Below are 22,189 nucleotides of genomic sequence, written 5' to 3' on the forward strand. Positions count from 1 at the left end.
AGAAAAAAATAATAATAAAATTGATACGAAAAAGAGAAAAAAGAAATCACATGGGAGCAAATTGATACATTTTAAACCACAGGGGGACAAATTGATACATTTTAAACCACATAGGGGCAAAGTGAGAATCTATGAAACCACAGGGGGTTTTGAAGTTTTCCCTAATAATTAATTTGAATGATTTAAGAGTGATGTTATATATGTGTTCCAAGTATATTCTATAACATAATAACATGAGTCTGACCATGATATTTTCGAAAAAATAAAAAAGTTGGTTTTTTAAGTTTTTAATCCTTAATTAGATCAATTCGTTTGATCATCTTTAATTTTTTAGATTAATATCATTTTTTTAGGGAAACCGCTCAGTCTTAGGGAGGACTATTATTATCCCAACAGTACATAATCCAAGGGCTAAAAAATTGAAAGCTCTTCTACACTTTCGAAAACATAATGGCTCTATACTGATAATATTATTATTATATTTTAAATATTAATTATTAAACTCTAATAATTATTATCATTATATTCAGAACTTTTACTCATCTGTATGCATAAATATATATATATATACCAATACGTCGACAACATAATAGAATATTCAAAACTGGCGTATCCCAAGCATTTCTCATTAGTTAAATCTAAGTTTTTTCGAATATTCACACTTTTTTGAGAAACCCCCTTTGTTAGCAAGAGCACGCATTTTCAATTGGATAAAAATATTTAATTTGAATTATTATTTGAAATTTGATTCATTTGGTGAATGTTTTGACTGAGATATAAAGAGGAGAAGGGCTAAGTTGCAATGGGTTTGTGTGGTCATGTAAATCACGTTAAATATTCTAATTATTTTTTTTAAAATTAAACGAAAAATAGAGTAATCAAACAATTCAAATCAGATAAATTGATAAGTTATGTAGCAAAATTAAAACTTTTGAAGATCAAATAGTCGCAAAAATAGGTAGCAATTTAGGTTAAGTTTCACCCATTAATAGATGTGGTAGAAAGATAAATGTGACAATATCAAAACTGTAACAAAATAGCAATTCACCTTGGAGGATTAAATTTAACAAGTTTTAAATTTTGAAGGATAAGTTTCTAAAAGGTAAGTTAGACTTAGAAAATAGGAAAATTTTCTTAACTATTCTCTATGTTTTAGCTCATTTTTACTTTGCTACCCTCTGGTTCAGAAATTTTTATTTTATCCCCCTATCGTTTAACTTATTTTCACTTTCTCACCCTCTTTCTTAAAAAAAAAATAATTGTTTAACCACTATAGAAGAGCAAAGTGAAAACAAGCTAAATTATAGGGAGACTTATTTTCATGTTTTCTCACTTTAGTAACCTATAGTTTAAATGTCTCCCTTTAGTATTGTATGATTTTATTTTTTTCTTTCTGCTAAACTCTCTGTTAAGATAAAGTTAAAACTACAGTATACTAAAGTAAAAAATTTAATAAATCACATGATATTAAAGTGAATATTCATATGCGGGGTATTTAAAATTTTTCGTATATGATTTAACGGAAAGTCAACGAAGGTACTAATAAAAATAAAAGAAAAATAAAACACAATGTACTAAAGTAATATATTTAAATCATAAAGTATTAAAATGAAAAAGTACGGATGGTATTTAAAATTTAACCTAATTTATATGAAACCAATTTAAAATTTATCCTAAAAAAATAATAATAAAAGATTAAAAACAAAAAAAAAAGGCTTTACGCGGTTCACCGGCCAGACTGACAGACAGAGACAGACAGAAGGTAGAAATTCCGAAAGCAGACTTCCGCCTCCCCTTTCCCACGCACTTCAATATTCTTCGCCCTTTCCACCACCTGCTGCTCCGTTGACCTTTCCTCCAATTCTTAAACCCTTCTCTCTTCTCTTATTATTACATATAAAAAATAATTTCTTTCTCTCTTATTTATATATATATATATATATATATATATATATATATATCTTCATCCAAACTAGAATGTTACCAAACATTAACAAAATAATGTCTTCTCCAATCACAGCCCAGTGGCGAGCTCTCCATCCTCTCCTCCCTCCCGCCTCACCCCCACCTCATCCCCCTCCTCGGCTCCTCCGTAACAACCAACTGCTCTAACAGTGGTGGTGCAGGTCCTGCTGATGCCCGTGTTTATCACCGCCGCCACATTTTCTTATCCTACGCCCCCGGCGGGGCCGTCGCGGACCAGATAAGGCTCCGCGGCAGCCTCGACGAGCCCGCGATCCGCCGCCACGTGTTCGGAGTCGTCTCCGCGCTCGCGCACGTCCACGCGCACTCCGTCGCGCACTGCGACGTCAAGCCGGATAACATTCTCGTCGGCGGCGACGGGGGGGCGATACTCGCCGACTTCGGCTGCGCGCGGCGGTGCGTCGACGGCGAGCCGCTGCGCGGCGCAGCGGTCATGGGGACGCCCGCGTACTTGGCGCCGGAGGCGGCGCGCGGGGAGGAGCAGGGCCCCGCCGCCGACGTGTGGGCCCTCGGATGCGCCGCCATCGAAATGGCCACCGGGAGCTCACCGTACAGCGGCGGCTTTAATATGGACGGTTCGATCGCCTTGCTCTACCGGATCGGATACGACGAGTGTTACGGGCCGCAGGCGCCCGCGTGGCTCTCCGAAGAGGCGCAAGATTTTGTGAGAAGGTGTTTGAGGAGAGACCCCAGAGAGAGGCCTACCGCAGCGGAGCTGCTGAGGCACCCGTTCGTTGCGGCGGATCAGGAAAGCGGCTTCCGGGAGAAGCAGAAGCTGCTGCGGATTTCGCCGAGAAGCACTTTGGAGGACAGTTTCTTCTGCGGCGGCTCAGAAACAGGGGAGGACGAGGTGGAAGAGATAGCGGAGTGGCAGCGGTGGATCGCGGTGAGAGGATGCGGTCGAGATTGTGGTAGTAACGATAGATGTGTTGCTGATGTGTTCGACGACGACGACGATGATGACGACGACNCGGACGCGCCGGAATGGACGGGGGACGATGAGGGGTGGATCGCGGTGAGAGGATGCGGTCGAGATTGTGGTAGTAACGATAGATGTGTTGCTGATGTGTTCGACGACGACGACGATGATGACGACGACGACGATAACGATGATGAAAATGATAACGATGATGATTTGGGCTTGAATGAGGGAATTGTTGCTGCTGATGATGAGGAGGAGAGATTATTACTGCGTGTGCATCGTAATAGAGATTGTGTTTGTATTCGTTGTTCGATTGTGACTAGTAAAAGAAAAGCAATGAATGAAACTCTTTTTTACTCTCAATTACTTTTTTTTTTTTTTCCCACTACTATTTTGAGGAAGAGATCGTAGGAGAGATGCATTGAAAAGAAAAAATTTATGGGTAGATCAGCTAAGAGGTCAAATTCAAAACCTAATTACTTTATATTTTTAGTTAAATTTATTTTAAGAAAAAGATAGATTGCTAAAAATCTACGTTGCACAGCTATTTCACGGACCGGTTTGAGTTATACTATAAATAATTATGTTTGTTTCGATAAAAATTATTCACCTTAAAATGACGTTCCGAGTATGAGTATTTAATAACTGTTTGATAGGCAAAAGGGATTAAATACTAGATTAATTGGTTAGTTAGTGCGCACTACATAATATTCTACCAACTAAAAAATAGTTAGATCTTTCAAAGAGTAAAAATCAAACTCCTGTCTTTCAATTATATAAAATTTTTTTCAAACTGATTAAGTTATCTTCGGATTACTTATTCCGAGATTCCAATCAGACCTTAAAGAAACAAAAATCAAACTCTTTTTTTTTTTATAATTATTATGCCTTAAAAATTTTACATAAAAAATATGTTATTGTTGAATAACTTGTTGTGATATCTAAACATGCCATTATTATTCAACATTAATTATCACCTAAAACTTACAACACATATCTCAGATTTGACTTTTGGAGAGACTATAGAAAAGAGTGTAAGTAGTTAGTCACCAAACTCAACCATGAAAATATATAAATCCAAACTCTCCTAACATCTCCCATTTCTATTTAAATGTTTCAACTTTTTGACTTTTTAAGTCTCCTCAAAAGAGGTGTAATTTGAACTAAATTTTGTGTGTGCACAAAAAATAGTTTTAGGTGAAAAAGTACAACCACTGTTCCCAAGTCAAAGAGAAATTGTATTCTATCCATTATGAAAGAGTGGAAAGTTGACTGAGCATTGCAAGTGCTTATTGTATGTCAACCACTTTGACTTTTGTTTCTCTCAAAAATATTCCTATCAAATTAATTTAGTGAAAATTAAACAAATGGCTAGCACATGATTCTTTATTTTTTAAAAAAAAACATCATAAATTGGAGGCAAAAATGCATGGAAATTGACCCTTGATTTTTTTTTTTAAATATATTGGTGGGTTTATTTAATTCAATTGTTTCAGTTGCTTATTAGCAAATAAAATTAGAACTGGTAATTAATGGCTAATTATATTAATAGGATTACTGAACTTAAACAAATTCTTAACTTAGCTTATGAAAATAATTGAAATGAATAAATTAAAAGTTACATAAAAAAAATATCAACTCAATATGTTAAAGTTGAGGGGGTTACCTACAATAAAATAATGAATGGTATTGATGCCACATGAATGTCAACCAAAAGTACATCATATTATAATAGCTAGCCTATGCCTTTTATGAAAGTCAATAAGTTTTTTTTTAAAAAAAAAATAATTAAACTTATTCTCCTAGCTAGGTCAACGGTTGCAGATTTGTTAATGTGGTGTTTGGATACATAGATATTCTATTTTATGTATTTTTTCTATTTAACCAAGAAAAGTTTAATAGTTGGTAAGCAATGTCAATGATCGAGGTTTTATTCTCATTCTTAATTCTTAATATCTTTTTGATCTACTTCAGACCTTCTTTCTATTTATTTAAGAAATGTATTTTATTTGTCAGATGAGGAGTTTGATTATATGTCGAGAATAAATGCTTATTCGACATTTACATTATTTTTTTAGAATAAAATAGATCTTCTTGTATCTTATCCAACTAATATCTTGTATGTTTTATTTGACAAATGAGGAGTATGGTCAATTTAAATATAGTATTTTACCACTTAATTTTGTGTCCAATAGATTAATTTTTTTAAAAAAATATTAGTGAATTTAAGTGTAAAACTTTACAAAAAATGAGCTGGCTAGTGACATTTGTTATTATTATAATATTCAATAAAATGTAATCATGTAAGTTAAATGAAGTATCCTATAAATAGACAATTTTGACAGTGATATTACGAAAGAAAATCTCTTTTATGTAGGTTTAAATATATTATATTGTCGTAATTTAGGTATTTATTTTAGTTATAGAAGCAAAGTGACATGTCAAGTCATTTTAGCAAAGCTTTGCATCGGAATTAAATAATAACTTTGTGGTTTCACGCTTTCTCACTTTAGTAACTTGTGATTTAAAATATATCAATTTAGCGTCCCGTGGTTTCATTTTTATCTTTTTATTATCCATTCTATTATTTTTTTTCGTTAAATCAGTGACAAAGTTAAAACTAAAGGTTACTAAAGTGAATATTCGATAAATCTCGGCGGGGAATCTGAAATTTTTGTTATATGATTTAACGAAATATTAACAGAGAAGCTGACGAAAAGATAAAAATGAAACTACATGACACTAATTTGATACATTATAAACCACAGAGTACTAACGTGAGAAAGTAGGAATCCACAGGAGTGGTATTTGAAGTTTACTCTTTCATGTTTGGCTATCCGTAAGTAATCGAAGTGAAAAAAAAGTTACTTTTCAAAAAGTGACTTTTATAGAAGTCACTTTTGAGTTCCAATGTTTGGTTTCAAAAAAGTGAAAGAAAAAAATACAGTTTTTATGACTTTTATTATTTGGTTCTATATAAGAAAATAAAAAAATAAAATAATTTTTTTTAGATGNAGACCCGGCTAAGATTTTGGGCCGCGCGTGCTGATCAGCTTCGCGGGTCCCGCAAAGATACACATTTCGATTATATTTATTTTGTTTGTTTTGTTTTGTTTTGTTTTTGTTTTTTTTTTTTTTTAAGATATGTTGGTTTTTTTTGTTAAGATACAATGGTTTTTATATTTTATATTTTTTATTTTTTGTAGATGGTATGGAAGAAGATTTTTAAATGCGGTTAGTAAGTGGTGTGGAGTAAGCGGCCCACTTTCAACGACTTCGAAATTTTTTTTGCCGAAGTCAAAAAAATAGATTTTAGTTATTATTTACTTCATGGGTTCACTTTTCAAAAGTCACTTACATGTTTATTTTTATAATCTAAACAATCGAAATAATCCTACTTCGCCAAAATACCACTTTTATTATTTCACTTACGGGCAACCAAACATGCCCTAATATTACAGACTTATTCCTACAAGTAATTAATGTCATATACAGAGGAATATATATTATTCTATATATGCAAAATATGCAAGTTTCTTTCTGCAGTTTAACTATCAGTAGTTGGCTGTTATATTTTCAATGTTAAGACTATTACATCTTGATAAAAGATGTTTTTTAAGAAATTTTTTTTAGGATTTTATGATTTATAGTTCACACAGAATAATAGAAAAATTGGAACAAAAATATTAGAACTGATAAATGATGTTATTTATTCAAGGATAGACTGATAGAATGGTTTTTTCGTATAAAAAAAAAAAAAAAGAACTTTAACTGGTCAGTTAATAGAGAAAGATAAACTCCAAAATAAGTTTATTATTTTATAGGATTACAAATGCAAATAACCTAAATGTATATTATATGCATGTGAATGTTTATGTGAACAGGGACGGAGCCGTGTGGGGGCGACAATGGCCATGGCACCCCCCCCCCACATTTTTAAAATTACAGAACAATTCACTAGTAATCTATTAAAAAAATTAAAATATTATAAATTTAGGGGACCAAAGTGAAATTTTTTTGAAAAGAATTGTTGGCTTGTGGGCCAAGACTCCAAGGCTTACGCACAGGGACAGCCCATATATAGACCCAAAGGAGCCATGGCCCTCTTCAACTTTTCAATATTTACTTTATAGTCCTTTGGTAGTTTATATATTTTCAGTTAATTTTTAAAATATATCGGCCTATTTTGTAAAAAGTTTTTAGTGCTAATATAGAGCTCTCTCTCTTCTTATGTGTTTTATAGGTGAAAATATATTAAGAACCTTTTAATTATAGTGCATTTTGAAATAAGTCCTTTCAACTTTAAATATTTTATTTATACATTCTTAACTTTCCAATTATTTTGATGAGCTAATTTATTTAACTAAATAAAATAGTATGTTAAGTTTAATAGCTCTGTTAGATATTAGTCATTGGTTATTATTATTTTATTAACAAAAATTTAAAAAAATTAAATTCTAATTAAATTGCTATTAGATTTAGTAAAATTCTTAAATAATTAGAAGTTAAGCGAGTGTAAATTAAAGAAATAAATTTAATATTTTTTAACATTAATTATCTAATCACTAAATTTTTTTATTAAAAATTTGAGTAGTTAAAATTTTATTTATCTGCTAAACTTTTTATTTGTATATATTTTGGCCCCCCTTGTGATTGAATTCTAGCTTCGTTCCTGTATGTGAAATTCGTATTTAGGATTCAAGCTAGATATAGAACCAAACACGACTTAAAATCTACTCAAGCTATAAAATTAGGCCCAAAGTAGGCCAACAAATCAGCTCAAACATAATCTAGGTTTTGGCCCAAGCCCACTTACGATCTTGAATTTGGAGAACGCATACCCGTCCCGAGTTCGAACCTGGGTGATATTCAAACAAAAAAAGGTTTTGGGAATTTGAAGCGTGTATGACCTTATCAATGGGCCTGATACAGGACGAATTTTTAAAAACTCAAACCTGAAATCGACTACCAACCCAAATTCCGAATCCGAACCTGAATCCGACGGATTTTAAAAACTCATATCTAAATCCATACCCGATCAAAAATCTGAAACTTAAAACCGGACTGAAAAATCTGAACTCGAAATAATTATTTCTATTTACCATAGTTAAAAAACACATTATATTAAATTTAAAATTTTTAAATACAAATACAAATATAACCTCGTGCCTTTTAGAAGCACTGATCCTTCTGTACTTCTAAGTTGTTTTCGATGTTGAGACTTCCGAATTGATGATTGGTTTCGTTAGACTTGATTTAAAGTATTTGAAGTACCTAAAAAATAAATTTCACAAATTTTCGATATTATTTACCTAGTGTTTGAAAGGGCTCAAAATTAGTGGCTGAGAATAAAATCTTACAAAATATGATGATATGATACTAAAAAAATTTTAGATTAAAAATATTGATTTTGTTTTATATAGTATAAAGAATTTTATATCAAAATTTTATATAATTTAGATATGTTTATACCGTTAAACTTGCAAACTGCTCACAAGGTTCATTATAATTGTTAATTTTGAGCTCCTTTGATCATTACGCAAATAATATTGAAAAAATATAAATTTTATTTTCTAGATACTTCAAATACTCTAGTTATTTCAGATTCAGATTTTTGGGTGAAGGATCAGCTGGATTCTGTTTATAATCGGGCCGAATAGGCTGGATCGGATGGGTTGAGTAGAGTAACCTTTTTTTTTTTTTTGTTGGATTAGGGTTTGGATATGAATTTTCAAAATCCATCTGATTTCGGATTCGGATTTCGGGTTCGGGTTCGGTCTCGAAAACCCGCCCCAATTCCCACCCGACATCATCCCCACTCTTCTCCTCCTCGTCGTCAAAACCCTCCGCTGCTCTCTTCGGCTTCTTCTACGTCCCTCACAAAAGCGAAGCTAAAAATACATGTCGAGAGCGAGAGCGAGAGCGAGAGCGAGCGCTTCTGCTTCTCGGCGCCGCCGAACCGTTCCCATCTAGGGTTTCCCGTAAGCTACCCTTCTCTCTCTCTCTCTCTCTCTCTCTCTCTCTCTCGCGCGCGCGCGCGCGCGCGCGCGTGCTAATTTCTCCTACCTCAGCGTATTAGGGTTCTTTTTCGCGCTTTTCCGAGCACTGAGGCTCCAAAAATGTCGATTTAAGGGTTAATTTCTGCTTTTTTCGGCAATATTCTATCTAATACTTGTTGGGATATTACTTTTTATAGGAAAATAGTGGAGAAATCGAGGGATGACGTGGTTAGGGTTTTCGGTTTGGGGTTTTGGGGTATTTATGTGCGAATTGGTACTCAAATGATGCTTTGTTCCGTAAAGATCTGATTTTGCTGATTCTTTTGATTTACTACGTGTGTTATAAATATTAGCACATTGTGTTATATGGTTGCAAGTGAGGGATGTGGATGGATAATTCGAGATGTTTTGTTTTTTTAAAAGATCTGAATTCTGCTAAGCCCTTTGCTTTGTGACATGCGATTCTCCCATTAAGTTGGGATACTAGTTCGTAATGTTGTTGTATTGTGTTGAAAACTTTGGAGGTAATTTAAGGTAAGTAATTGGGAATTTTTGAATTGACAAGAATGAATTGCTGACCATTTTCGTTAACATTTTCAGGTGAAGAGGGGAGTTGTGGCTACACTGTGTTAAATATGGCTCCGGCTGTGGAACGAAGAGAGCGATCTCGGAGGTCGCCACCACCTGCTCGATCTAATTCCCTGGAGAGGGAGCGCCGCTCGCCACGTAGAAGAAGCTCCCCTCGAAGAGAAAGATCGCCAAATCACCGAAGGGATAGATCGCCGGTTAGAACTAGCTCGTCCCATAGAGTGAGATCACCCCCGGTCAAAGAGAAGCTTCCAGAACGGGCTAGGTCGCCCAAACACCACCGTCCAAGATCGCCCGTGGGGAATGGTGCTTCCTCTCGGTCGCCGTCCCCTCGCACCAAACGGTTGAAACGGGCTCAATCTGAGAGAGAGGCGGAGCACCCTAGTAGGGAAGAGCGTGAGAAGGGGAAGAATAGAGAGCGGGGCGAGAGTAGGGATGGTTCAAGAGATAGGAGAGAGGATCGGGAAAAGAATGATGGTGGTGGGTTGGGGAGATTGTCGAGGCGTGACCGTTCAATCTCGCCAGAGGAGCATGGCAGAAAGGCTAGGCACGGGTCTCGCTCGCCCCCTAGGACATCCAAGGCTGGGGAACGTGACGAGGTGTCTGGTGATATCCAACCCTTTTTCAATCTTTCCATCCTTTGATATACATTTACTACCCTGTTTGGCTGTGAATCTAGTTTCAGCTGCAACCACATAGTAAAGTCTGGTTTTCGCTCCAATGGAAATCGGAAATGACATTTTGATCCACAAAGCAGAAGCTCCAATTTGGAGCTTTTGCTTCTATTGCATAGAGTTGTTAGGGCATTTAATATTCAAGCAGTACTACATCGTATAACAAGGCCAAACAGGCAAAAGACTATGCTATAAAATGATTTGCCTATATGTTGTTCCCTGTGGTGGCATTGACAGGGCTAAAAAATTATTGCTGTTAATGGCATGGCATTGACATAGCATTGACATGGCTAAAAATTATTGCGAGGTTAATTCTTGTTGGCTTTGAAATAAACAACCTCCGTAATAATGGCTGTTCTACTATGTGCTCAAGGACTTTTCCTAACGTGCACCCTGTTATGTTAAATGGAGGTTTGCATTTTTTTTTCCTTTTTCCATGCTTTAGTGCCTGCTGGTCAATCTTCGTGATCATGGGATACCGGAAGCTCAACCTAAGGAAATAATTTAGCTTTGATGAGAACTCTTGACAAAACTGCATTTGAGTGTCATGATTAGATCTTGTCTGAAACTGTCTTAGACAATTAATGAAACAAAATTACATTTATTGTGTCAACCTACTTGCAGAAAATCTAACTCAGGCTACACTGTGATGTTTAGTTGTGAGATATGCAGTGTGTTATCACATTTTAGAACAAATTCAATGAGCTGTCCATCCATCTTAGTTTGTCTGGCAAAGATTTTATATGTTTTTGGGCTGTCGATTTCTTATTCATCGGTAAATCATGAGAAACGGAGTATACGTTTCCTCTTGCAGTTACCATAATTAGGTGCCTATAAGTTGAGATACATCGTGACTTGCAACATTATTGTAACATCATTTATTCCCCAGTTGTTATTGACTAGACCATGTAGTTAGTGTTAGCATTTTGGGATAATTTACTTTCATAACACTTGTCTAGATTGAAATCTGAAAGTTTCATAATGGTTTTCTTTCAGGCATCAAGGTCAAGAGACACTGTGGCAAATCGGTGAGCATTATGCCAATTAAATTTCTGCCTTCTTCCTCTAGTTTCCAAGTGTATTGTAATATCATGTTAGCGCATTGCTTATTGTTGTCACGAGGATCTTTTTGTACTTGAACACGTGCTTTTGCTGGTTATATTTGTTCTTCTTGCTTAGATACTAACTACCATCTTTTGGTTATTGGACAAATTCCAAGGTGGATATTAATATTATGTTGTGTTACCAAAAGCAAGGATGAGGAATCTTGTTTCTTTCGTATCAATCGGTTGTTATTACTTCTGGTACTTCTCGATCCAACTAACTAGTTACTTGGACAGTAGTGCATGAGTTACCAGTGTGATAGTATGGATTATGTGATACTTTCTAGTTTCCTTGGACCCTGTTTGGCTTGGGTTATGAAATAGCTCCTCTACTCCAGAACAGAAGAGGCTTAAAATACTGATATTGGGCTAACAAATAGTTTAGAGCTTTGCTGTTCTGAGAACCCAAATGAGATTTTAGGGGATTTTAAAGAAATATATAATTTAATTCTTGGAAATTTTTTTTTTTTTGTTATGCATGCTTGTAGCAAAAGATGAAATAACCAATCTGTAGTAAACAATTTCCTATAATGTAGTTTCTAAAATCTGTCAAGACGAATGATAATGTGATGAACGGGAAAGAATTATTGGGTTGCAGTCTCTAAGTTGTATAGATTCTCCCATGCCTACTCTAGTGATAGGAATTGAAGCTTGATTTTAGGTGTTCTAAATGGTTGCTTCATAGTTCATAGTTAATGTCTCAAATTTAAGTAAATTTCGGTCTGCATAGGAAACTATAGGAAACTCCTACTGAATTTTACTTTAACAAATTTCCACCTTTGTATACAAGTCAAGACAAGAAATCCAGTATCCAGATTTATTTCTTGTTTTTCAATATTATATTCCTGATATTCTTTTCCATCTTATATTGTCATTTAAGCCAATTATTACTCTAATGTAACATTATATATACCAAATATCCTGCTCAACCAGGGTTGGTGATAATGATTCTGTTACCAAGATGAATGCTGCTGCAGAAGCTCTGGAAGAAAAGGACAAGGTAATGCATGTTTCTTTCCACAAAATAACTAGCTGATCATACTTGTTGTATTGACGACTTGCTGAAAACAATTGATTTGAGTTGATATTCTTAGCAATGAAATCGTAAATCTATCGTAATTTGAAATGTTGGATTATACCTAGAATTATACTGTGTACAAAGCTGCTCGATATGCTATTTATAAAATAAAATCATGAATTTGTCTTGTTTTCCAAATGTTTCATTATTTATACTATGTAGAAAGCTGCTTTCCATGCTTTTCACCTCTAGATAAACAGACTGTTGTGTAATGTGTTAAATAGTTTTTTCTTCCCCTTTGCTAGGTGTTCAAGGGTCGTAAACAATGGTAGTAGTCCATATTAATGAGCTAAAATTCTGTACCCTGTTTGGTCTACCTGAGGAAGAAAAGATGTTCTCAAACTAGATCAGTTTCTACTTGCCTGTCTAAATTCGGTTGGTGCCAGGCAGATTGGGATATTACTTACCTGCTCAAATGCTAACATATTTAGTATCCAACACCGAGCAAGGTAATTATGTATAATTCAAGAGGGCTGGAAATTAGCTCTTGGGTGTGTAACGTATTAAAACATACAAAATATGTTTACGATTAAATTCCTAATTTAAAGGCTATATTAGAAGTTGTGCTGGATAAGATACTGTATTGCAAATCCAAACGGTGAGATACTGTATTACAAGTTTAAACAGTGTTAGTCTTTACTTGGTTGATGTAGAGTGTTGCACCATAAACAGCTTTCGGTCATGCCCCACATCATAATTTACCTTCAGTAATTGACAGGTGGTAAACTTCAATCTTGTTTTCTTAGTATAAGGATGCTTTCAATCAGTTGGACGATGTGTGGAAAGGCGAAGAAGTGGGCCCGAGTTCTCTGAAATTCGCAGTCCTCTTCATAGGTGATCATGGTTTGCTAGCTGTAAAAATTGAAAATCGCCTTCTTTAAATTTAGTTATCGGGAAATGTTTGCTCATTTTGTGAAGGAAGCACTTAGAAAACTGGTCGGAGAGGGGGAAAGTGGAGATTTTAGCATATTCGCTGTTGAAGGAGAGGGGAAGAAGAATGCGGTCCCACTTCCCTGAAGTAGCTGAAAGAAAGAAGAATAACAAAAGACTATAAATTTCACAAGAGATTCAGTGGCGGAATGGTTATTCCAAATTCTATCTATTAAAAAGATGTCAGAGAAATTGCACAGAATTCAGAACTAAGAAAAGCTTTGAAAGGTTTAAAAGTGCTGAGAAAACAGTTGATGAAGATAAACATAAAGATATAATAATTCTCTATTCCATGCTAAAAGTACCGTAAGTTTTATGGTCACACACTATCCATTGAAAGATTGGTGTACAAGTTTTGACTTTTGAGTTTCATAGATGATGATGCATTTACTATGTTAGAAATCAGAATTGAAATGTACGTTATTCAAAGAAGATTGAATCAATGTGGCTCGCTGTTCCTTTTGAGCTATGGAGGTGGTATTAGAAGCTCTGTAACTAATAAATTTGACTGATCTACTGTATTCTTGACTGTTAACTCCATTAGCTGAGAACAAACAGAAAATACCGAATTAGTAAAAATTAGTTTTAGGACTGAATTTCAAGTGATACAATGGAACTTAGTAAGAATAATCGGACAAAGATCAATAAATGATAAAAAGCATATTCGACTTCATGGTAATCAATTGTGGAGTTATTTACTTACTAGCTGCCAATACGATTAATGGTAAGAGTAAGTAGAGAAGGACTTGCATATGGTATACAATATAATAAAAGCATGTAATATAAATCTTAGCTAATTAATATGGCCGGTTTTAGAGTAGGAATACCTGATAATGTAATGATGTCATCATCAATGTGAGTCGCATTGCTGCAACTACTGAAAGGGTATCCACAGGACAGGTATCGTAAGACTAGGGTTGCAATAATGTTTGACACTAATTCCTTGTATGCCTTTATCATATGTGAATTAACAACATATTCCAAGATGAGGCTTGACACTATCTTTTCTGCCGAATACTTCATTTCAATTGATAAATTCATTATGGTGTCAATGACTAAAACCTTCATTACTTCATATAAATTGTTCAAATTAGAACGGAGACGTGCCTCTAGCACGGCGTGATAACTGTGTGCCTCTTAAATTTTAATCTAAGGGGCCGTTTGGTTCTAGGTTTGTAATATTCCGGGAATGTTATATATTTTATATATTTAGAATAACAAGTTTTTTTACTAACTTAGTTGTTAAGTACTAGTATATTTTTATTAATTGACTACTACTGATTCCCATCAAGCATATAAATGAGAATATCTCCTAACCCATGATAATCTAGTATTCCTTACCACCTAGGAATCTACAATGATTCCACTACTTCACTAATACTTTTTACAGCTACCCAACTTAACTTGAACGGTAATTATTTGAATATTTTCAATTGAAAATATGGAGGATTATGGGAATGTTATAAAATATAAACCATGAACCAAACGGGTCCTAAATGAAAGATGCTACGTCATATTTGTAAGATTCCTTTTATTTACGATGATTTACTCAATTTATGTTTTCCCCCTTCTCTTTTGGGGGTAAATTTATCTACCTTATTTGACCATAATTTGACTAGGTAAAAAGAACTATTTGCCTTTATATATATTGTATTACTTTGAGTTATTCGCTGTATCTTACTGAATCTTTGTAGTTACTTTGGTATACTGATTTTCTTTGAATGTTTATATATCCTTTATTTTGTGCTCAAATGGGTTCCATCGCTTGCTTCTGCGAGTTTGCTCTGGGTTTTAGCTCTACAAATAATTAATATTGAGAGTAGCATCGATTTTTGTAGCCATAAGCCTGTTTTACCAAAGATTCAAGTATGAGAACTGAATAGGCTACTTTGCTTACGGTAAAATATATATGATTACTGTTTTTTTTCTCAATGCTCATCTTTATTGTGCAGCACAAACCATCATTTGAGTTGTCAGGGAAGCTTGCAGAAGAGACTAACAGAGTTCGAGGTGAACTGATTCAACCTGAATCTCTTGTATTTTCCTTTTTAAATTTAAACAATAAAATCCCTACATTTTATTTCCTTCATTTGATATTGTAAAAACATTTCTTAGCTGGTCTTACTATGCTTAATTTAACAAACTTGATGTATAAGATGTCACTACACTCCTTTCATTGCTCTAGGAGCGAAGGGATAGAATAAAATTAATTTTTTAACTCTTTTTCTGCATGAGCAAAAATAAAATTAACTATAGTAGTTGCTTCTGGATTCATGCGAGCTGGCTGCTGTAAAGGCAAATACTATTTAACATCTTATTCCTGTTGTTTACTCTCCTTTTGTACTTTTCAGGTATAACTTTACTATTTACTGAACCTCCAGAGGCCCGCAAACCTGAGATCAGATGGCGGTTGTATGTTTTCAAGGGTGGAGAAGTGCTTAATGGTAGTTGCTTACTTTCTACATCCTTCTCTAAATAGAACATATAAGATTGTTTTACAGATGCATGCATGTACGTTTATGCTGATTTAAAAGAAAATATTTCAGGAAGCCAATTAACTAAAAAAAATACATTTGTTAGCAGATATAAGCAAGGTGTCCATTCGTACTAAGGTTTTTTTTTTTCCCTTTTTTGTTTTGTTGCGAGCTCTGCGTATGGTGTTGTTGGTCTTTCAAACCAATGATTAAAGTGTCGTGGCACGGGGGGCATGCGTTGTTTGCTTGGCAAGGTACGGCACAGGCATGCTTGCTTGCTGACACTGGCATGCTTGCGTGCCGATGGATACGCATGACCTCCTAATGGCACGCTTTGGCACTAGCTTATTTTAGTTTTTTGTGATCCCAATAAGCTTTTACAATGTTATTTTGAAAGGTTTAGTTAAATAATTATGAATATTGGCTATATATAGTTTACTAACCAATTAACATACCGGTAAGTTTTTTTTAGGGTAAACTTCAAATACCATCCCTGTGGTTTTGCTGCCCTGTGGTTTAAAGTGTATCAAGTTAGTGTCCTGTGGTTTCATTTTTATCTTTTCGTCAGCTTTTTCGTTAATATTTCGTTAAATTATATATAAAAAATTTCAGATACCCCACCTAGGTTTATCGAATATTCACTTTAGTATCTTTTAGTTTTAACTTTGTCACTGATTTAACGAAAAAATTAGTAAAATCGATAATAAAAAGATAAAAATGAAACTACAAGGCACTAAATTGATACACTTTAAACCACAGGGTATTAAAGTGAGAAAGTGTGAAACCACAGGGATGGTATTTGATGTTTTTCTTTTTTTTATATGTAAAGTACAACTATACCTTAGAAAGAATAAAAATTAAAATAAAATAATAAAATTCACAAGTGCAATAATTATATAAATTTATATCTTTACAGAGAGATGATTGCTTAATTCTACATAGATCGTCGCGGTGGATCATAAAAATTTGTTAGACCTATCTATAAAAATTTAGCAGTAAATTATATAACAAATAAATTAAAAAATTTTAAGTATCAATTGATTTTATTATGCTTTTAATTTTAAGTATTTTTAATCTTCTAACTCCAAAAATAGAATTTTATGTTAGATGTGCCTCGAAATTAGTTATCGAGTTCGATTTTGTCCCCTGATTTGTCGAAAGCTTTGCTATGCGACGATTGGAAAAACAATTTGTGAAGAAAAAGTGAATGTCTATAGTAGCAACAGAGGGCTCGGGTCGATAGGCATGATACTGTGCCTTAATATCCGCTGGGGTATTGTGTTGTACCCCCAGCAGGTATCGCAACGGGGTACTGTGACCCCCCGTGCCATACGGCACGGGGCGGCACTTGAATCAGAACTTCTAATATACCCAAGCACTGCGCCATAATTTTAGCTGTGGCTTGGTTTGGTGTGTGATAATCTCCCCGTAGTTTGAGCCTTACATTCTCGTTCAGTTCATTGACCTATAGAGAGTACTAATTTAAACTTCAAAGTTTTATGCCTCCCAATTGATATAAGCTCGAAGGAGCATTGTGCATTTTCTTGTTATTTTTATGTGTTAACACAAACAATCAAATCTGGTTGAGAAAACTGATTCACTATAATCTATATCTAATATTTTCTTATGCGAATCTAATGTGATGCTACCAAGATTTGGCATGATTTCAGCTAAATTTGTTTTGATTCTATCTGTATTCGTTGTGACTATGGTTGAATTTGATATGCTTGTCTAAATATTGTGTAGTTATATTTGTTGATTTGTTTTGTAGAGTTTATTCATTACATGAGTCTAAGAGTGTCTTTGTATGATCTACATAGGATGAGAGTTGGATTATATATGAGATAGAAGAACTATACAACAAAATTCTACAGAAGATTTATCATTTGAAACTGGATTTGATTCACTTGAATTTTCGCAACTAATCGTGAACATTATGAAAGAAATTACAAACCTTCCAAGTTCTAACAGAAACTATCAAAACCTAAATCAGAACCAATGCTGTGAACCATTGTCTGGAAGCAAGATATACTAACTGGCCCAGTTTTGTGTGTAGTCAGATAAAAGTAATAATTATGGTTACAGTTTCTGGTTTCATGCATAAATAGCGGTGCCACTTGATGACACTTTTTCACCTTAAGCCTAAAACTTCTTTTTTTTTAAAGCCATCAGGAAATTTCAGAATTCCAGCACTGCTTGGCTGTTATGGTAAAATTAAAATATGCTTCGTATTATATTAGGAACAAAGCCTCTCATTGTTAACTTGGTTTCTGATTTTGATTCTAATGTATATGATAGAGCCCCTCTATGTACACCGCCAGAGCTGTTATCTTTTTGGGAGAGAGAGAAGGATTGCAGACATTCCCACAGATCATCCTTCTTGCAGCAAGCAACATGCAGTTCTTCAATATAGGTAATCTTTTTTCTTTTTTTGTGAGTAGAATATCAGTACAATTTCTGCTTCCCCAGTATCACAGTTACCAGACAATCACCTTCTTTCATCATCTTTACATTTTCAGGCTTGTAGAAAAGGAGCAACTGGATGGATTGATGTCAAAGCAAGTAAGGTAATTATGTGCAACAATTGAATTTTAAAAATTCTTCCATCTTTTGCTGTTAAAACTTTTTGGTCACTTTTCTGACTACCGCACAATATTGATTTTCTCTCTCTCTCTCTCTCTCTCTCTCTCTCTCTGGTTATGTATTTTACTAGGCCTTACCTGATGGACCTTGATAGTACAAATGGAACTTTCATTAATGTAAGTCTTTTGACTACTCATTCTGAGCTCTTTTTTGCCTGTCCTGTCCTGCTGGATGAATGTTGTAGCAGAATTCTACTCATATTTGTCTATACATGTGCACTATATCTTTCTAACTGTGTGTTTTGTATGTGCAGGATAATCGCATTGAACCTCGCCGTTATTATGAACTTTTCGAAAAAGATACTGTTAAATTTGGTAATAGTAGGTATGACATCAGGGTTGCACAGAATTGATACATGATGCAGGAGTTCCTTTTTGTATATTTTTTTTTTGTCATTCTTCTTTATAACCCGCTGTCACCCTGCTAAGCTTTTCTGCTGAAGCATGATTGCTTTTCAAGTTCTTTCTAGTCTTTTCAAAAGCTAATTGCAAGGGTACTTACAAAATGCTCATTCAGTAGTAAATGACACCAATTCATCTAAAATATTGCATAATTTGGTAATTAGGCAGCTTCTGTATACATATTCAGCTAAAACTATGCCTATTTAAGAGTTTAGTTACCTAACATTTGTCACTAAACGCACAAGTTGGCTGACTTCTCTCCTATGAATCGGCATAATCTAAATCCTCTGACTTCTCTCCTATGAATCGGCATAATCTAAATCCTCTATGGTTTAAGTCGTTTCCATGAATCAGCAACTGGCTGTTGGTTGGCCTGACTACAGCTTTGCACGGATAAATGTCAGGTCAATTATTTGTATGTCTATTAGATTCAGGTTTTCTTCTCTTTTGCAGTAGTTGCTCTGTGCCATTCTATTGATACTTACTCTTTTCTCAACATAAATTAGTTTTATAGGCCTTTGTACATGCTTTAAAACTTGCAAAATGGATAAGAGTTGTCAATTTACTTATCTTGTTGCTGCTGTAATGCTACACATTTGTTCTTATCCATTTTTGCGCTGTTTGATGAGGTGGGCCAGACGTCTCCAGAGCACAATTCGCTCCATCATTTGTACATCTTTTATCTTTTCGTATTTTGAGAATTGGGTAATGTACATTGCATCTCATAAGCCCTGCATTTCAGCTCCATAGCTTAAACTTGTCGTTTACATGATGGTCTGGGAGAACATCCTCTGTTGTGCATATTCTTCTTTCTGTGAGAAGTCCTTAACTCTGGTTAGGTGGAGAAGTAAAACATCCACTCTACCAACAGTTTTCTTCTTCCCTGAATTTCACATCTTTATCTAAATTATCTCCTCTCTGTTTCCATTTTCGACTATGCCCTTTCGGTAACATATTATATATCCTTTAATAACATTATAACAAGTATATTTTCATTCCGAGAACAACCTTTGAGGTATCAAGACCTTCAAATTCCTAAAGCAAATGAGTTTCTGTTCTCTCTTTTATTGTCCATCTTTGGCGAATTGGCGTACATCTTCACCTTGTTGAGGTTTCCGTTCATGCCCATCCATGGATGTTTGAAATTTTGCTTCCCATTTTCATGGAACAATTTTTTTGCTCTTTGTATTGTTTCGTGCAATTTCACGTGTCTATAATATGAGGCTATTACTGAAGTATACTGGTTTATTTCTTTATAGTATTGAAACTTCTTTTCTTGTTTTGTTTCTCTATTTCTGTTCTACATGTGAAATTCTCTACTTTGAACTTGTACTGCACCTGTGGCTTCTTAAACATGTTAGCTGCTGTGCTTGTTTTTTCGCAGCCGGGAGTATGTGTTGCTGCATGAGAACTCGGCGGGATGAGTGGCGGTGTAGAATCAAAATTAGAGATGCGAGGTATCCAATTTTCAAGAGAAGATTGTTTATGAAGATACTCTTTGTAATGCGCTTTGCCAAAATTGGAATTGTTTCGACTGCTCTGCTTTGCTTATTTATTGTGAGACAGAGAGAGCGGGACATAATTGACGAGGAAACAAGTTCTTGTATGGATGTAGTGTGGAAGGCTAACTTGTCGCGCTGTATTTTGATCCTGGATGTAGGAAAATGTGCTTCATAATCTCATGTTCCTTGTTGTCTCTCTAATGTCTCTGTAGAAGGCTAATTAACACTTGAATTGGCCAAATTTTCATTGAAGTTCCAATGGTTAGTTTGAATTGTTACCAGTGTGGATTGTTTCAACTGTTTTCGCTCCTTTCTGGGAGGCTATGTAGCCCTTGTGGATTGTTCTAGTACTATTCACATGATAACAGTTACGGCGTGCTTGGTTCGCATTATATAACATTACATGTTATTTTGACATATCCGAATATCTTGGATTTTTGGATGAAATTATTACTAATGATCCATTAGCACGTTTGGTTTAATTTAGTAATATAATACTGAATTTCAGTGTATATAGCATTATTATGTTTAATTCAGTTTATAAAATTAAGTAATCATGACAACAAAATGAAATCTATTTTAAAATTATCTTTAGTCACATTTGGCAAAACTTTTTATTATTTACAAATAATAATTTTTTTACTAAATTTTATTTCAAATAATTTAAAATTTGAATTTACATTTTATTTTTTAATTTAAAATTTAAAATTTAAAATTTGAAATTTGAAATTTAAAATTTAAATATAAATTTAAATTTTGAAAATTGAAAATTGAAATTTAAAATTTAAAATTAAAACTTGAAACTTATAATTTAGAATTTAAAATTTAAAATTAAAATTTAAAATTTAAAATTTGAAATTAAAAAATTAAAATTTGAAAATTTAAAATAAAATTTAAAAATTTAAAAATTTATATTAAAATTTTAAAAATAACGTACTGAAAAGGTTTGGGGTTCGGTGAGATAAACTTGTAAGTTTACATATATACAAACGAGATACCTACCACTCGCTCGGTAATATTTTTGATGTAATTCTGCACTAGTTATAATGCTAATTACTGACCAAATTACATACTGGATGAATCAAACGCAGTAATCTCAGCAAGATTGCCCGTAATCTTGTCAATATAATCCGAACTAAACACACCCTCATGATAAATTGCATGTTTGGCCCTCAAACTGTAAGGCGGGTGACACTTTCGTTTCTTCAAACTTTCATTTGTTATAATTTCTGCCTTAAACTTTCAGAATTGTCACTATTTAAATTTTATAACTTAATTTAGCTGACTAAATATTGATGTATTATTAATATGAAAGTGACTTCGTAGTGTTGTGATTGATAATGCATTAAAAATTAAGATGTTACATTACTTTTACATCAGCGATTCATAAATATTTAGCTAACTAAGTTGGGTTGTGTGATTCGGTTGTAATAATTTTAAAAGTTCAAGAGAAAATTATAACAAATTAAAGTTTGCGGACCCGAAGTACCAATTGTACCCCTTCTTCGGTGATCCGGACAAATGAAATTTGGTCCGGATTTTTGTCGGCCCAATTTACATGGCCGATATCTCCTACATTTACATCTACCATCTGCGGCCTCCCTTCAACCGCGACTTCTTATATAATGTAAAATCAATTTGGGTTCTAGACAGGTATAGTTAAAATTCATATCCGAATCCAAATCTGTTAGATTTTCAAGCCTGCCCCCACATAGTGTGCGGACACACTCACACAGGTGTGACGGCAGTACCTAATCTACTGTCTCTACTATCACTGGTCAGCATCCGGAGCGGCACTCAAGAGGAGCGATCCCTACAGAGTCTAATAGCGCTTATCACTCGCCTCATAGGTTAGGGTACCATACGTGCAATTTATCCTGGCAAGTTAAAAC

The 22,189-nt window shown here is 34.3% G+C and overlaps 2 protein-coding genes across 5 annotated transcripts; both read left to right on the forward strand.

Annotated features, from left to right (window-relative positions):
- On the forward strand, positions 803 to 9,128 carry LOC109722565 (mitogen-activated protein kinase kinase kinase 2-like). Its single transcript, XM_020250659.1, has 3 exons — positions 803 to 820; positions 2,021 to 3,199; positions 9,102 to 9,128. The coding sequence occupies exons 1-3, from the start codon at positions 803 to 805 to the stop codon at positions 9,126 to 9,128; spliced, it is 1,224 nt and encodes a 407-aa protein (XP_020106248.1).
- On the forward strand, positions 8,738 to 20,594 carry LOC109722255 (FHA domain-containing protein DDL-like). Of its 4 annotated transcripts, XM_020250215.1 has the most exons (11): positions 8,738 to 8,886; positions 9,505 to 10,091; positions 11,163 to 11,194; positions 12,203 to 12,269; positions 15,230 to 15,287; positions 15,629 to 15,721; positions 18,050 to 18,164; positions 18,271 to 18,318; positions 18,465 to 18,510; positions 18,648 to 18,718; positions 20,180 to 20,594. In XM_020250215.1, exons 2-11 carry the CDS (start codon positions 9,540 to 9,542, stop codon positions 20,217 to 20,219), a joined length of 1,122 nt encoding a protein of 373 aa, XP_020105804.1. In that variant the 5' UTR covers positions 8,738 to 8,886; positions 9,505 to 9,539; the 3' UTR covers positions 20,220 to 20,594. The 4 variants fall into 4 exon arrangements, with proteins under 4 accessions (XP_020105804.1, XP_020105805.1, XP_020105806.1 ...); XM_020250216.1 differs by lacking the exon at positions 18,648 to 18,718; XM_020250218.1 differs by lacking the exon at positions 8,738 to 8,886 and having other exon boundaries at positions 9,792 to 10,098.

Source organism: Ananas comosus, linkage group 16, assembly GCF_001540865.1.
Source record: "Ananas comosus cultivar F153 linkage group 16, ASM154086v1, whole genome shotgun sequence".
Lineage (NCBI taxonomy): Eukaryota > Viridiplantae > Streptophyta > Magnoliopsida > Poales > Bromeliaceae > Ananas > Ananas comosus.